The following is a 16,537-nucleotide window of genomic DNA, read 5'->3' on the forward strand; positions in this document are numbered from 1 at the left end:
AAGAGAGGGGACAGATCGAGCAGAGACGATCGAGACCCGCTGGAGAGTACCAGTGTTGGAACTGTGGAAATCAGAACCATTTATTCCGACACTGTCCGGAGAGGAAGACGTCTCAAGAAAGACCGCCGTTAAACTAGTGTTTCCCTACATGGATGGGCACATGGCGGGGAGACCAACTGAGCTTAGAGAAAACCAACGCCCTGAAGATATAGCAGCCAGCACGCCGACGATCATGGCCGAATTTGAAGGGAAAGAAGATGCTTGATGGATACTGGGTCCCAAGTGACCACCATGCCAGAACAGTTCTTCTACCAACATTTTGGACAAACTGTATCCATTGACAAAGGGGCACATATCAAACTGAGGGCTGCAAACAATCTTCCCATTCCGGTTGTAGGGGTCGTGTGGATGAACATACGTGCATGTGGCCAGAACTTAGGCAAAAAAGGGATTGTGTTAACGGAGGGCCGGTACGACAGAGAGGTGCCGGCTATCGTGGGTATGAACGTCCTGAAAGAGTAAGACCAGTTGCTCTTCAACAAGGGGGGCTGTGATTACTGGAAGACGACAGTTGCTAACAGGCCCGCCCAAAAGGTCTTCCAACACCTTATCCGTGCCCGAGGACTGTGGAGGAATGGTGGGAGCCGCTACCCGGTGGGGAGGGTTCGAGTCCCAAGACAGACAACAATTACTCTACCTCCAAATCGTGAGACAGTCCTCACCTTGCCAGTTGGAGCCCACCGTACACTCGAGGGGATGGAGGTGTTGGTGGAGCCTTACCGTGGTGAAGAGAATGGAGATGAACCGTTGGTGGCTCGCACTTTAGCAACAGTAAGAAATGGAAGAGTCCCTTTCCGTTGCGTGAACACCGGTGAACAGGCCTACACCTTGACCTCGGGAGTTGTTCTGGCCCATGTCTACCTGGCGCCTGAAGAGGTGGCGACCGTAGAATCGATTGAATTGCAGCCCATGGCAGGGGAAGCCTGGACTTGGGCTGTTTCTATGGAAAGAAAAGAGAAACCCACTGATCAGTGGAACAGTCGCGTCATCTTAGGGCAGATGGGAGTGGACCTGAGCCCCTTCGCTTCGGAGCAAGCCCAAGCCATAGAAGACTTTATTTGGGAGAATCAAGCCACGTTCTCCCGTCACGCAGAAGATTTTGGCTGTACTGACAAGATTCAGCATGAAATACCCACTGGAGATGCCCCACCGATCAGGGAAAGGTACAGACAAATACCCCCAAAGTACTACCAAGAGGTAAAAGAGCTCTTGGCGCAGATGCTGAAGAGCGGGGTGGTAAGAGAAAGTCAGAGTCCATGGGCTGCCCCAATTGTGCTGGTCAAGAAAAAGGATGGGTCTACCCGCTTCTGTGTTGACTACCGCAAGCTTAATGGATGCACGGTTCGTGATTCCTACCCTCTGCCCCGGATAGAGGAGTCCCTGTCGGCGCTGGGAAAGGCACGTTACTTCTCCTCCCTTGATCTGGCCAGCGGATATTGGCAGGTCCCTGTGGCAGAGAAAGACAAGGCCAAGACCGCATTTATTGTACCCATGGGACTCTTCGAGTTCAATCGCATGCCGTTTGGACTAAATAATGCCCCAGGAACTTTTCAGCGCCTCATGGAAAGTTTCCTTGGAGACATGAACTTCGAGGCCACGTTGATTTACCTGGATGACATAGTAGTGTATTCTGCAACCTTCGAAAAACATCTAGAAAACCTGGGTCAAGTGTTTCAGCGGTTACGGGCCCATGGGCTTAAACTGAAACCAAAAAAATGCCGGATCTTTCAGGAAGAGATTGAATATCTCGGACACAAGGTGTCGGAAGCCGGCGTACAGCCCTCCGATGGGAAAGTGAGAGCAGTGCTACAATGGCCCACACCCAGCACAGTGCGGGAGGTTCGAGCTTTCTTGGGGCTAGCCGGATATTACCGTCGCTTTATCAAAGATTTCGCGAAGGAGGCAGAACCTTTGCACGAATTGCTCCGAGGGACTGTGAAAGGACCAAAAGCACAGAAAATTTGCTGGGGACCAAGACAAGCAGAAGCCTTACACCGATTGAAAGATGCCTTGGTTAGCGCCCCTGTGCTTGCCTATGCAGACTATAACCTCCCTTTTCAGTTGTATACAGACGCAAGCCTCTACGGCCTGGGTGCAGTACTGGCCCAGGTACAGAATGGTACTGAACGGGTGATTGCATATGGAAGTCGGACGTTACGGGAAGCCGAGCGCAACCCCGAGAATTACAGTTCCTTTCGGCTGGAGTTACTGGCACTAGTATGGGCAATAACCGAAAGGTTCTCGGAATATCTCACGGGAGCCCAAATTGAAGTTTATACGGATAATAATCCCCTGGCTCACATGTCCACCGCCAAACTGGGAGCAATGGAACAGAGGTGGCTGGCACGACTCTCCAGATACAATTATCATGTGCAGTACCGCTCCAAGCGGTGGGGGAGAGAGACGAACAGTTGGAGGAAGACGAAATTCCGGACTTCAGTAAATTCACCGCTCAAGTGGTAGAGGCTCGTATGCTGGAAATTACATCGGGCACGACATCACGCCTGCTTGGCCAAACCAGAGAGGAATGGGTGAAAATCCAGTCATCTGACCCAGAACTGCTTCAAGTGAAAGAGTGGGTGATCCAGCAGCGCAAGACTAGAAAGGAAATACGGGCCACGCTGTCGCACGTGGCCCTCCAGATTCTCAGCCAGTGGGATAAGCTGTCGGTGCAGGAAGGGATGCTGTATCGGAAGGTGCACCTAGCTACAGAGTTGGAAGTACGGTGGCAAGTAGTGATACCCCAGAAGATGGCAGTACCATTGGCCCGAGAGGCGCATGAGAAGGGAGCCCATTTCGGACCGGACAAGACTTACCAGTGGTTGCAAAGAATAGTATACTGTCCTCAGATGCTTCGGGCAGTAGAGAAGGCCTGTAAACTGTGCCGTTCCTGTGAGTTAAGTAAAGCTCCCCCACAGCGAGCACCAGTACAGACTATTGCAACCAAAGAGCCATTGGAAGTACTCATGATCGATTATCTGAAGATTGGTCACTCCCACCGGGGCTATCAGTTCTGCCTTGTGATGACAGATCACTTCTCCAAATTTGCGGTGGTGACGCCCACCGGAGATCAGACGGCTGAATCAGCTGCTTGAGCCATCAGTGATGACTTTATCCAGGTGTACGGCTGCCCCAAAAGAATACATTCCGACCAAGGGGCTTGCTTTCAGGGCGGTGTCATGAGAGAGCTGCAAAGGATTTACGGAATGCAGAAGTCAAGGACTACGCCTTATCATCCACAGGGCAACGGAGCCTGCGAGAGATTTAACCGGACCCTCCTACAAATGCTACGCACGTTAGAGGATGATCGTAAGAATCACTGGCCCGGCTATCTCGCAGAACTCGTGTGGGCGTACAATAATCGTGTCCACTCCACCACTGGGTACACCCCGTACGTGCTACTGTTTGGAAGAGCCGGAAGAGGCATTGAAGAGCTGAACCTAGCTACCCCTGAGATCAGTGAAGGTCAGAGTATGGGTTCCTGGGTTGACTGTAACCGTCGACGGCTGGAGACTATCCATCGAATTGCCACCAAGCGGCTGCAAGAAAAGACACATCCACAGCGGAAACCTGTGTGTGAAACCCCGTTCTTGCCAGGGGACCGAGTACTAGTTGCAGAGAAGCACCCGAGATACAAGTTGAGCGAGCGCTGGAAAACAGAGCCTTACATTGTGATCAGAAGAATCTCGCCCCACGGATCAGTATACGAAGTGAGAGGCGAGCAAAGAGGCGGCACCCTCATCCTGCATCGCAATATGCTGAGGCCCTGCTATTCAGAAGACAGGACCAGACAAAGTACCTCGGAGACGGTGCCCGTGCCCGTTCCTGTTACCCTCGAAGAGGGCTCTGACGATGAAGAATGGTGGCGGGCCCCGACCAACCCAGCAGACTGGGAGAGATCCACGCCCCCATCCGTTCAAGACACAGGTGCCACCCCTGCAGAGCAGGAGTCACCAATCGCCAGAGATGGGGACGAGAATACTGTACTCTCTGATACGGCGCCGACGTCTGGTGACTTAGCCGTAGTACCACGCCGGACTGAGCGGGCTAATGCTGGTATTCCCCCTGATCGGTACTTGGCAGATGAATTTGTGTGTTCTGTCACTGGATCCTGTTTTAAGACATTGGCTCCCAAGCAACAGGTTGTGAAGCAGGGCAGGAGTTGCCACCGTTTGCCCCTGTGCAGAGCGCCTCAGGAGAGTATCGGCCGGGACGGCCGAGGTTAAAGAGGGGGGGAAATGTAAGACCTGTTAACATTTACATATATAGGTTAGAAGACTGTGAACTTTTCCTTGTTATGCTGCCACCTGCTGTCAAAACAAAGAACAGCGGGCACAAACCCCTGCTGCTTGATTTACTTGGTACAGTCCTGAACAGGATGTGAGGAGGAGCTAGTTTTGTTTGGTAGCTGTTTATGCTGAGGTGTGTGTGTTCGGACGTGCTGAAGAAGGCAAGGCCGCATTCTGCCCTGCTGAACAAGGTCCAATTACCTGAGTATTGCGTGACATCTCCCCAAGACACAGATCCAAGAAAGGCTGGATGTGGAGCGAGGAGCCAGACAGCACGGGCAAATTCCAGAGACAGGACAAAGACTGAACTTTAGAGGTGTCTGCCGGCGGAATACGGGCCCCAACGGTGACGAGGTACCCCACGCTGAAACCTGCAGTTAAGTGTGCACACTACTTTTAGTTAGGGACAGATAGGAAAAGACTCTGCACTGTGTTATGCAAGTAAGGTAACAAGGACCCTGCGGTTTTTTTTGCTTAATAAGGATTTTTGTGTTTTGCTTTTGGGAGTACAATCTGAGGCTTCCCACCCTTGACAAGCTATTCAAAGTGGTTGTATGTATATTACATTATATCTACTGCTGTGCACATTCCCGCTTTTCTCTCCCTCCTTTCCCGCACTATTCCTCCACCTGTGTTGTGCAATATGTTATTAAATTTGCATTGATTAACCCCCGTGGTTCCGTGCAGTCCTTGCGTATCCCCTTACCTGCAGGTTATTACAGTGTGACCCCAGTCTGAGGATTAAAAACAAAACGAATTTCTCTCCCCCCACAGCGAACAGTGGTGTTCTCTTCCTTCTCTGTATTCTGCAGTCTTGCATGGGCTTCACTATAAAATTACATCATCACACCACATGACTTCCACTATGCACCCCTAATTCCCAACATCCACACTTTTAAGCAGGCCCTAAAAAGGCATCTTTTTAGACTGGTCAATCACCTCACTCATCTGACTACTTCTATTCTGCCCTTTACAAAATTTTCTTCCAATTTTGGTCTCGTGTATCATCTGGTTGCATACTCTCCATGTACTATTTTACACTTAGAATTTATACAAGTACAGATACAATCTTGTGATCGCTCCATGGAGCTTTATTTGAATCCCCTATTATTATATTGATGGCTGGACCATATATGACAAGCGTTTTGTTTTGTTTTTTTTTTATAATCAATTTCCTTTTGTGACACTCCTATTCCTTATAGATTGTAAGCTTGCGAGCAGCGCCCTCACTCCTCTTGGTAATCTGTTGAATTTTCTTATACTGTAATGTCTCATATTGACTGTACTTTGTATATGAATTGTAAAGTTCTGCGAAATATGTTTGGCGCTATATAAATAAAAAATAAATATTAAAATTATTATTATCGTAAAAAAAAAATGGTCCCGGATAATTACATATTCCTTGAGAAGACAATGCTAAGGACCAGGGGGCACTCACTCTGAGTGGAGGAAGGGCATTTCCGGCAACTTTACAGTTAGAGCAATCAGACTGTGAAATTTCTTTCCACAAGAGGTAGTAGTGGCACACACTATAACAACTTTTAAAAAAAAATGGCTGGATGATTTCCTCAGTACATAAAATATTGTCTGTTATAAATGATTTAGTGACAAAATATATAATTGGTGGAAGAAGGTTGAACTAGATGGACCTAGGTCTTTTTTCAACCTATGTAACACTTTTAGTAGTATCCACCTCTCGAAGATATTAATACAGTCATAAGTAGCTGCACCCAAAATGATGTACAGAAAATCTAATATATAAAGCTCAGTGTATGTATGTGTGTGTGTGTGTGTGTGTGTGTGTGTATGTCCACTAAAGGAATTCGTACCGTCGCATTTACAATCACAAAATTTTGCAGAAACATCCCATGTGACTCAGGGAACGTCATAGACTATGTTTTGATGGGAAAATTTAACCCTGCGCTTTACAGTTACTCTCCAAAATCCTGCTTCCATTAAACTGAATGGAGGTGGGAGCCACAGGCTATTAATAGTGGTTGCTATAGGAACAAAATAAACTGTTAGTATAAGAAGCTTATGTGTGAGGTAATATGATGTCGGTGGAGAGATGGATAGACAGACAGAGACAGAGACACAGACAGACAGAGACAGACCTGGAAAGAGACAGACCTGGAAAAGAGACAGATCTGGAAAAGAGACAGCCCGGGCAAAGAGACAGCCCGGGAAAGTGACAGACAAAGACAGACGTGGAAAGAGACAGACAGACACACACGTAGAGACAGACACAGAGATAGAGAGAGACAGACAGACAGAGATGGAGACATATAGACTTATACAAATACAGACAGATAGAAACAGACAGACCGAGACATAGAAACAGAGAGAAAGACAAGAAAAGAGACACTGAGAGACAGACAGCGACACACTGACAGAGACTGGGAGAGAGACAGAGAGACAGTTACTATTCCAGGCAATGCCCGGGTACTATAGCTAGTCTAATATATAAAGCTGAGTGTATGTGTGTGTGTGTGTATGTGTGTCCGCTAAAGGAATCCGCACCATTGAATGTACAATCACAAAATTTTGCACAGACACCCCATGTGACTCAGGGAATGTCATAGATTATGTTTTGACAAGAAAATTTAACCCCGCGCTTTACAGTTACTCTTCAAAAAACATGCCTCCATTAAAGTGAATGGAGCTGCGAGCTACAGGCTATTAATAGGAGCTATGATTGGTTGCTATAGGAACAAAGGACATTCATAGTATAAGAAGCTTATGTGTGAGGTAATATAATGTCAGTGGAGAGACAGACACAGATTGAGAGACAGACAGACAGAGACAGACAGACAGGCACAAACAGAGAAAGAGGCAAACAGAAAGAAGCACACAGAGAAAGAGACAGAAACACACACAGAGACAGATAGGAAAAAAAAGCCAGACATAGACAGAAAGACAGACTGGGAGAGAGACAGACAAAGACAGACGGGGAGAGAGACAGACGGGGAAAGAGAGAGACCTGGAAAGAGACGGACCGGGAAAGAGACGGACCTGGAAAGAGACGGACCTGGAAAGAGACGGACCTGGAAAGAGACAGACAGAAAGACAGACAGACAGATGGGGAAAGAGACAGACTGGGAAAGAGACAGACAGACACGGGGAAGGAGACAGACAGACACGGAGAGACAGACAGACACGGAATCACAAAGAGAGAGAGACAGAGAGACTGATACAGAGACAGAGAGACACAGACAGACACACAGAGACAGACAAGGAAAGAGACAGACAGACAGACTGGGAGAGAGACAGTTAATATTCCAGGCAACGCCCGGGTACTACAGCTAGTAGACTAAATAAAATCTACAATCGGTAAAAAAAAATAAATACATAAATGTAAGTTTATTACCATATTATTTGTCTTTATAGAGGCAGAGTTATCTCTTTAGTTTCTGACTGAATATATTGCGCAGCAGTGATTCACTCTTGTAGAATGCAGCTGCATGTGTGATCCAGCTATCTATAACCTTCATGTCTAATCTACCTAGTAACATCTCTCTTCACTTCAAGGCTTCTGGGTGTGCTGGACTGCTTTCTTGAAAAATGTTAATTGCTTCAGCCCTTAACCTTTTGACGACTTTGAGTGAAGTAATATACACATTTAGATTTTCCTTTCAGTATCTTCATCATAATTAAATATCAGAAGGTGGAAAAGTCTCAAAATATTATTTTCTCATCAGAGACAAGAAGTAATGAAATAGATGATTGTGTATATAGATAAATCATTCTTTTTAGCCAATATATTATATAAAAGTGGACAGCAGATCAGATTGTCAAGGCAAAATTAGATCTAAGTAATTTAATTGTCATTCTTTATAGGGGTTGTCCACTACTCACACAACCCCTTTTCAGAGTGTTTGTCCCCGTTGAAGTAAAAATACTCACCTCCAGAAGCTGTTGCTATCCTGGGTCTCACATACGCAACATTGTCACATGACCCCTGCGCCCAATCAGTGCTAGCTTCACTCTCCCCACCATCAGACGTATCAAACATCAAGAGCAAGTGATCAGGCAGGCGCAACTCTGACTTTTTTGATGTTCAATTCATCTGAAGTTTGGGAAAGTCAAGCCATCTGTGATTGGGTACTTTGCTTGCGTGACATAACGTCACATGATCCCTGGGAGAGCAAGTGCCAACGTTGTTGGAATGCTGCCGGCACCGGAGTTTAAAATGTGTTTTTATTTTAATGGTGGAAAACACTCTGATTAAGAAGGGATTGTCCAAGTAATGGACAACCTCTTTAAAGAGGGCCTTTCATCAAATTTTTCATGTTGAACTGGACACGCAATGTAAGGCTATGTCCACAGGTTTCCCACAGCAGCTCCCCGGAATCCGCAGCTATCCATTGCTGCGGGATTCTAGCGAAATATCTGTGGTAAACCTGCGGACATTTGTGCAACTTGCATGCGGAAGTCCCGGCCTCTATCTCCATAGTGGAGAGGCGGGACATCCGCAGGTATTTCCGCAAGAATAATTGACATGCAGATACGTGCGGCTGCGGGACATCCGCAGCATATTCCGCAGCCGCACATACCACAGCATTGACACAGACACTCCCAATGTCCCATAGGATAACATGGGGAGTGTCTGTACTTGCTAAAACCTGCAGATTTATCTAGAGAATACAGATAAATCTGCGGGTACATTGTCCCATGGTCACATAGCCTAATTGTGGCTGCAAAGCGAAATAATATGGATTTGGTGGGGGGTTTTTTATATAAATTTGCTAATATCTTTGCAATGGAGAGGCAATAAAATTATTTCCCACCAAATAAGTTTTAAGTTCAAGTCTTATTACTACTGTATCAGTTGCCCAATCATGAGCAGGTAGTAACAAATTAGAAAAAGAACATACCCCACCATAGCTAGGTTATTTTAGTATGTGAAATGTAATTATACTAACCTCCTGCATGATTAGAAAGTGCAGTTGAGTTTAGCTGTGTCACATTACAAACCCTTCTATCAACTCTAGCACTGTGAGCTCTGCTTTACTGCACCTCCCCCACACTACCTGTCCAGAAATGAGTCTGTAATCAAACTTATGTGCTCAGAGCAACTTGTACTTGTAATCACAACCTGATCTCTCACTACAGAGCATATTACATAGAAGTAGCTAGGTTTCACTAGGAGATCAGGGATGTACAGAGAAACCTAAGCTATTGGGGGTGTTTCTGCTGTGTTGCTGCCTGCTTTTTATCGGGCATATCGTATAGGGGGAAGAACTATACACCCCCTGTGAAAACTGTTTATTAACATCTACTTGGACTTAATGAGTTAACTGTTTTTGGAAAATAATTAGATTGCTAATTTCTCTGAAATGGATGAGGGGAAATTTAGAAGAAAAAAATGTTATTCCTCTTTGCAGCTACTACAGGATACATCATCTGTCTAGTTCAACATACAAAATTTGGTCACAGGTGCTGTTTAAGATGTTTCTATACTTTAAACTGCAGAAGATAACCTGGTTTTGAACATATTGGTCATCTAGTCAGTTCTGTAAACTATACATATTTATATTACATATGTATAGAAGGCAATTTTCCCTTCTAAAGCCGTGTGCGCACACTGCTTTTTTTGCTGCGGTTTTGCTACTTTCTTGGTGCAATTTTGGGTGCAGTTTGTGGTCCTAAACTGCATGTATGACCTTCCCCAGCAAAGTCTATGATAAATCCGAAAGGCTGTGTGCACGTTGTTTTTTTTTTGCCTGCAGTTTTTGTTGCAGAAAAAAGAAGCAACGTTTTGCGTTTTCTGCGTTTTGCCATTGATCATGTTAAAAAAACGCAGGCAAAAATGCATCAAAAGGCACCAAAAACGCATGCATTTTTTATGCGTTTTTTTGGCCAGAGGTGCGTTTTTCTGCCAGAAGGTGCGTTTTTCACTGGAGAAACAAAACTGCACTGTGCACACATAACTTAAATGTTACAATTACAATGTTCAGGAATGTGTATTGCAACACCAAGAAGGAACAATAATGGGATGATGGAAATCACAGTATCGACAGACATGTTAATGATATGCAGATGATGGATTTGGTGTTGCAATTTCAATGTTGAGGAGAGTATATAAATATTTTACATATCCCTGTATGTAAAACCTAAATAGGCTAGGTTCACACACTGCGTTTTTTTGACGCTGCGTTTGTGCGTTTTTTGCGGCAAAAAACGCACAAAAACGCACCCGCGTAAAAAACGCGGCAAAAAACGCACGCGTTTTTGCTGCGATTTGGTGCATTTTTTGCTGCGTTTTTGCTCACTGCGTCTTTATGCGTTTTTTATCAGTGAACTAAAAAAAAAGTTCTGATGTCATTTCCTTCTTCAATATGTTCTTCATCCTCCACTAGTGTATGCAGGAGAGCCGACAGCTGCAGAACTACAAGGCTCAGCATACTCCATCCAATAGTGTATGCAGGAGAGCAGACAGCAGCTGCAGAACTACAAGGCTCAGCATGCTCCATCCAGGACTGTATGCTGGAGGGAGAGTCAGGGGGAGCAGACCTACAAGGCTCGGCATTCTCCATCCAATAGTGTATACAGGAGAGCAGACAGCAGCTGTCGAACTACAAGGCTCAGCATCTTCCTTCCAGGACTGTATGCAGGATTTCTTTGCCCCCCCAAACAAAAAAATGACGTGGGCTTCGCTATATTTTTGTATGCTAGCCAGGTACAGCAGGCAGGTACGGGCTGCCCCCAACCCCCAATGCCTATTTGTACCCGGCTGGGAACCAAAAATATAAAGAAGCCCTTTTTTTTTTTAATTATTTCATGAATTTCATGAAATAGTAAAAAAAAAAAAAAAAATGACGTGAGCTTCGCCTAATTTTTGTGTCCAGCCGGGTACAACTAGGCAGCTGGGGATTGGAATCCACAGTGCAGGGTGCCCATGCTTTCTGGGCACCCCCGTTGCGAATTGCAGTCCGCAGCCACCCCAGAAAATGGCGCTTTCATAGAAGCGCCATATTCTGGCACTGTATCCAACTCTTCCAGCTGCCCTGATGCTGGGTGGCTTACTGGGTAATAATGGGGTTAGGGATAGCTGTGTATTATCAGCTGGCCCTAAGCCAGAAATTCATGGTGTCACGCCAATATTAGGCATGGCCACCATGAATTTCTAGTAAAGATTAAAAAAACCACAACACACAGAAAAATATTTTTTTTAGAAATAAAACACAACACAATTAGTGACTCCATCTTTATTGAAATAAAGAACCCCCCTCCGCAGTAATCCTGGGTCAATGGTCCCGCGCCGTCCAATCCGGATCCAATATCATCTGATCGGTTTGCTGGAAGGCAAAGCGATCAGATGATGTGTCAGGTTCAAGTGCCTGAATCACATCACACATCAGCTGATTGTATAAAAGTCGTTTGTATAATCAGATGATGCATCGGTGTAAAAAAAAAAATAATAAAAAAATACTCACTTATGTGCTGATTACCGGCAGCTCCTGGAGGAGTCTGATCCCGTCCGATCGCTGCAGGAGCTGCCGGTAATCAGGGATGAAGTCTTCTGACGCATCCGCTGATAGGTTAAACCGGCCGGCCGCTAGCGTCACCCCGAGACTTACGATCAGCTGATGCATCAGGTGATCCATCGCCAGGTCCTGCATCCTGCAGGCATACGTACCCGGGGAGACTGCACACACCCGGAGCGGCGGTACCGGGAGGACATGGGAGCGGGCATGGCACCGGGACCCTGCAGACAGGTGAGTATGACATTTTTTTTTCCTACTGTTCACTTTTGATTTCACAGCCGCTTCCACCTCCCGCCCAGACATGGCGCCGCATGGCAGCATACATGCACAGGACTGGAGGTGGAAGCGGCGGTGACGGTAGCGGGAGGATTCACGCTTCTGTATTTACTGACAGAAGGAATCCTCTTCCTGTACATGTCACTTTACTACCTACCTCCTGCGTTTATAGCTGCGTTTTTGGTCTTAGAAACGCACCAAAACGCACCTATTTGCATTTCTCATTGCGTCTTTCAACATCCCATTGCACTCAATGGATGAAAAGCGCAGTGAAAAACGCGGGAATAATTGACATGCTGCATTTTTGTGGGCACCACAAAAACGCAGCTAAAAAAAACGCTGTGTGCAGACAGCAAAAATGAAAACTCATAGACTTTGCTGGGAAAGCAAAGTCATGCAGTTTTCTGAGCAAAAACGCACCCGAAAACTGCGCAAAAACGCCGCAAAAAACGCACTGTGTGAACTTACCCATATTATGTAATTTCCTTCATTCCACGAAAATTTATCTGCCCTGTGATGGCTTTGTTTCTCCAAGCAGAACCCATTTGAAGGTGTCCTGCTATTGTGACATCAATGTTTTGGCAACAGATCCTTAAATGGTTCGTCCAAAGGCAAAAGAAAATTTCATTTTACATCCGTTTAGTTGATTCTGTAATCTTAGCTACTTTCTAATTTACTTGCATTAAAAATTCCCTTCCATTCCCTAACTATACTAACTACTATTCTATTTTATTTTTCTGTTTCCTGTCTAATGATTAATTGTTTGAGGATCCCAGTATATTCTGGGATACTCAAATGAAGTGTCATCAGGGGGCAGAATCCTAAATGCAGCCTCTGTCCCCTCCTTGAAACGAACCGTGGTCATGACACTCCTTTCAGGGGCTGGTTTGTGCCTGCTGTGTCTGTTCTTCCATGCTATGTCTGTCCCTCCCTGACCTGTCTGGGCTCTCCCTGCTGATTCTGTCCCTCCCTGCTGAGTCTGTCCCTCCATGCTGTGTCTGTCCCTCCCTGTACTGTGCGATCTACACAGTGCACAGCCGAGCTCTGTTATGGGCTCAAAACAGAGTGGTGTGTGCACCTGGCATGCAAGAGACTAACGCCGCCCCCGCTGGTAACCTCACTAGTACAGTAGGCACAAACCAGTTTCTGAAACGAGCGTCATGACAACACTTAATTTCAAGGAGGGGGCAGATGCTGCGGTCACTGCCACAGACTCTGCCCCCTGATGACTCTTCGTTTGAGCATCCGAGCATGCACTCGAATTCTCAAACAAATCATCAAATAGGAAATAGAAAAAAAAAATGGAATAGTATTTAGTGTAGTTAGGAAACAGTAGGGAATTGTTAATACAAGTTAATTATAAATTAGCTTAGATTATAGCAACAAATAGGGATGTAAAATGAAATTTACATTTGCCTTTGGACCAACCCTTTAAATCTTTTGTATCCCTGTTTCCATACGTTTTCACCATCACTAAGTAGGTGATGTGTCCTACTCATCCAGGAGGGGTTAAATGGATCTGTTAAATATAGTGCCTCAAGATATGCACTCTGAGACTAAGGCTGGGGCCACACGGGGCACTACTGTGATCCTCGCATGACACTCGGCTCATGCTGGCAGTACAGCGGGAGTCGAGTGTCATGCGAGTGTCACTGCGACTGAGATCCGATCGTGCGATTGGACCACAGCTGCGGGGGGCAGTCGGGCTCTGAGGAGGGGCAGGCCAGTGCCGAGGAGGGGTGGTCCGGCGCTGCGGAGGGGAGAGAGGGATTTATCTCCCTCTCTCCCTCCGTAGCTGGCTATTGTCATTCTCGCCCTGCACTCGCAGGACATCGAGAGAATCTATGATCGCATTACAGTCGCAGCATGCTGCGATTGTTTTCTTGGTCCGATTAAGACTGAGTAAATAATCGCTCATGGGTGCTGGCACATAGGCTAAGGCCGGTTTCACGCATCCGGCTTTTTGCCGTTTTGCCGGATGCGGCGCTCTCCCGTACAGTTAATACAGTACAATGACAGCGCTGTAATTTCCGGGTCACATGCGCCGGTCACATGACAGCATGTGACCGGCGCTTGTTGCGCTGTCACTGTACTGTATTAACTGTACGGGAGAGCGCCGGATCCGGCAAAACGGCAAAAAGCCGGATGTGTGAAACCGGCCTAATATTGCTCCGATTTTCATGCCGTGTGTCTTAGGCCTAAGGCTGAGTTTACACGTCCTTCAGAGATCCGTTGGGAAAACGGATTTAAATAACTGATGTCTGCCGTATCCGTTTTTTCTTAAATTTGAGTCTATGAAGAACGGATCCGTTACCGGAGTGCTATTTAGTCAACCATTATGCTTGCATTTGTAATGTATCCATATTTTTCTTACAAAACCGTTACAAATGGAAGATAAATAGCAAAATCCCATTCTCCATAGAATCCAATGTTAAAAAAACGGATCCAGCAGAAATCATTTTGCCAAGGGATCTCTGCAGGATCCGTTTTAACAGACGATTACAGGACATTTAAACTCAGCCTAATACGGACGCAACTTTTGCACTGAATAACAATGCCACAAAATGTCCCTAAAAAGTCAAACACTCTACTTACCAGTGTTAATCCTGCCATATACATTACATGGCTTTTTATTGAAGGATGCTTTGGCCAATTCTGTGTTTCTCTATGAGAAATCCACCTTCAGGGATTTCTGTTGGTGGTTTATCACTGGGTTACAAAGTGATTGTAATTCTGAAATTGGACATGCCTGATCAACATCTCCCTCACTGATCAAGTTGGTTGTGCCCACATATACTTGGGTGTTTCGTCTGACATTAGTCTTATAGGTATGGGGGCAACATTCTACTACACTACGCCTCCAGACAATTGGCCACTTTTATGTGTTTGGCAACAATGTTCCCTGCCAGTCAACGGAGAGCTAACAATCTGTACTGTTGTGCTGTGCCAGTACTGTGAAGGCAAAGGAGGAAACTTTACTGACATACACACTTAGTGGGAGAAGCATTACAGCGTAGGAGACTGAGCATTGGATTATCTTTGTGAGATAAGACAGCTGCATGACCGGTTGAGGGCCTTTTGAGAACCGACTGTAATTAAATGGTTCAGGAGTAACTTGTTTACCGACCTGCGTCTGGGCCCATATCTGCAGGAGAATTGGGGTCCACAGTTCACAGATTTTTAGTATCCAGAGGGGATAGGTTAGTTACCTCCAATCAGGAGAATGAGATTCCCTTTCTTCCATGTTTACCAGCCCATAGGAGGTGGTAGACCGTGCTTATGCCAAACGGGGTCAGGATAAACCCATTCAGCTAGAATCTGTAATATACGGTATGTATGGTATATGTCATAAATTTGGAATATTTGTTGCAACCCGCGAGATCCTTTGTGATTAACCTGTGACTCCTCTGCTTGATGGATACACCATTTTTACTATTTGTAATATCTCTAAGGGTATGTGCCAACGATCAGGACTCACTGTGTTCTGGACGCAGCAGATCCTGACCTGCGGGGCCGCGAGTCTCCTCCACAGGAGACTGCAGCTGCTCGTACCCACGGTTAGGGTTCAGTGTGCTGCGGTCTTTTGCTTGTGTTCTCCCTACGGAGGACGCATGCGAATCCGCAGCAAACAATTGACATGCTGTGGCTTGGAAAGCCGCACCTCAGGTCAGTGTTTGCTGCGGAAAAAACAAGCACAGTGGGCACGGGTTTCTAGAAATCCTGTCCACTATGCTTGTACTGTACAACGCAGCGTTTTGGACGCAGCGAAAACACGCTACATCCAAAACACTGATCGTGGGCACGCACCTTAAGGTCAAAAAATTATAATTGTTCTTTTATTTATATTTTTACTTTTATGTTTTACTCCAGGAATACAATGCTTACGGTTGGTGGGTTGGAGAGCTCGACGGAATTATTGGTATCGTGCCTAAGGAGTACTTACAAGCTGCCTTTGACCTGAGATGAACTGAGGTTCTGCACTTCTCAAGAAAAAATAAACTGCTTGTACTGCATTGTGATATATGTATGTTAGAATCTAAATGCCTGCAGAAATAAAGGGTTGCATATTGAACTATGGCATCTGCTTTCTTTCCATTTAGTACCGAATGTCTCACTGGTGGCCACTAGATGGCAAACTGTGTGTGCGTTACAAGACAGTAGATTTCTATCAGGACAACCTGGTATTATGTGTGTTTGTATGGGTCAAATTATGGATGAAAGTAAATAAGTGTCCATTTTCAATGTCTCCAAGTATTTAGTCCACCTTGTGCTTTATAAAAAATATGGTTATTATACATTATAGTATAATCTATTCTCATAGCTAATCCCAATCTCTGACTTGAATGAGCTGACAAACCAAGCAAAATCTTGAGTGAGTGGTGATAGTCCATGCAGTATGCCAATATTGGTACAAAAAAAACATAT

The 16,537-nt window shown here is 45.7% G+C and overlaps 1 protein-coding gene across 3 annotated transcripts in view; it reads left to right on the top strand.

Moving 5' to 3' along the window:
• SKAP1 (src kinase associated phosphoprotein 1) overlaps positions 1-16,169 on the top strand; it is a 962,073-nt gene extending 945,904 nt beyond the window's left edge. For all 3 annotated transcript variants that reach the window (XM_075350053.1, XM_075350056.1, XM_075350054.1), the window contains one exon: positions 15,983-16,169. In XM_075350053.1, coding sequence (XP_075206168.1) covers positions 15,983-16,078 — 96 coding nt within the window. In that variant the 3' untranslated portion in view covers positions 16,079-16,169. The remainder of the gene's footprint in view (positions 1-15,982) is intronic.
• Positions 16,170-16,537: the final 368 nt, after the last annotated feature.

The sequence above is a fragment of the Anomaloglossus baeobatrachus genome, chromosome 5 (assembly GCF_048569485.1).
Source record: "Anomaloglossus baeobatrachus isolate aAnoBae1 chromosome 5, aAnoBae1.hap1, whole genome shotgun sequence".
Taxonomy (NCBI): domain Eukaryota; kingdom Metazoa; phylum Chordata; class Amphibia; order Anura; family Aromobatidae; genus Anomaloglossus; species Anomaloglossus baeobatrachus.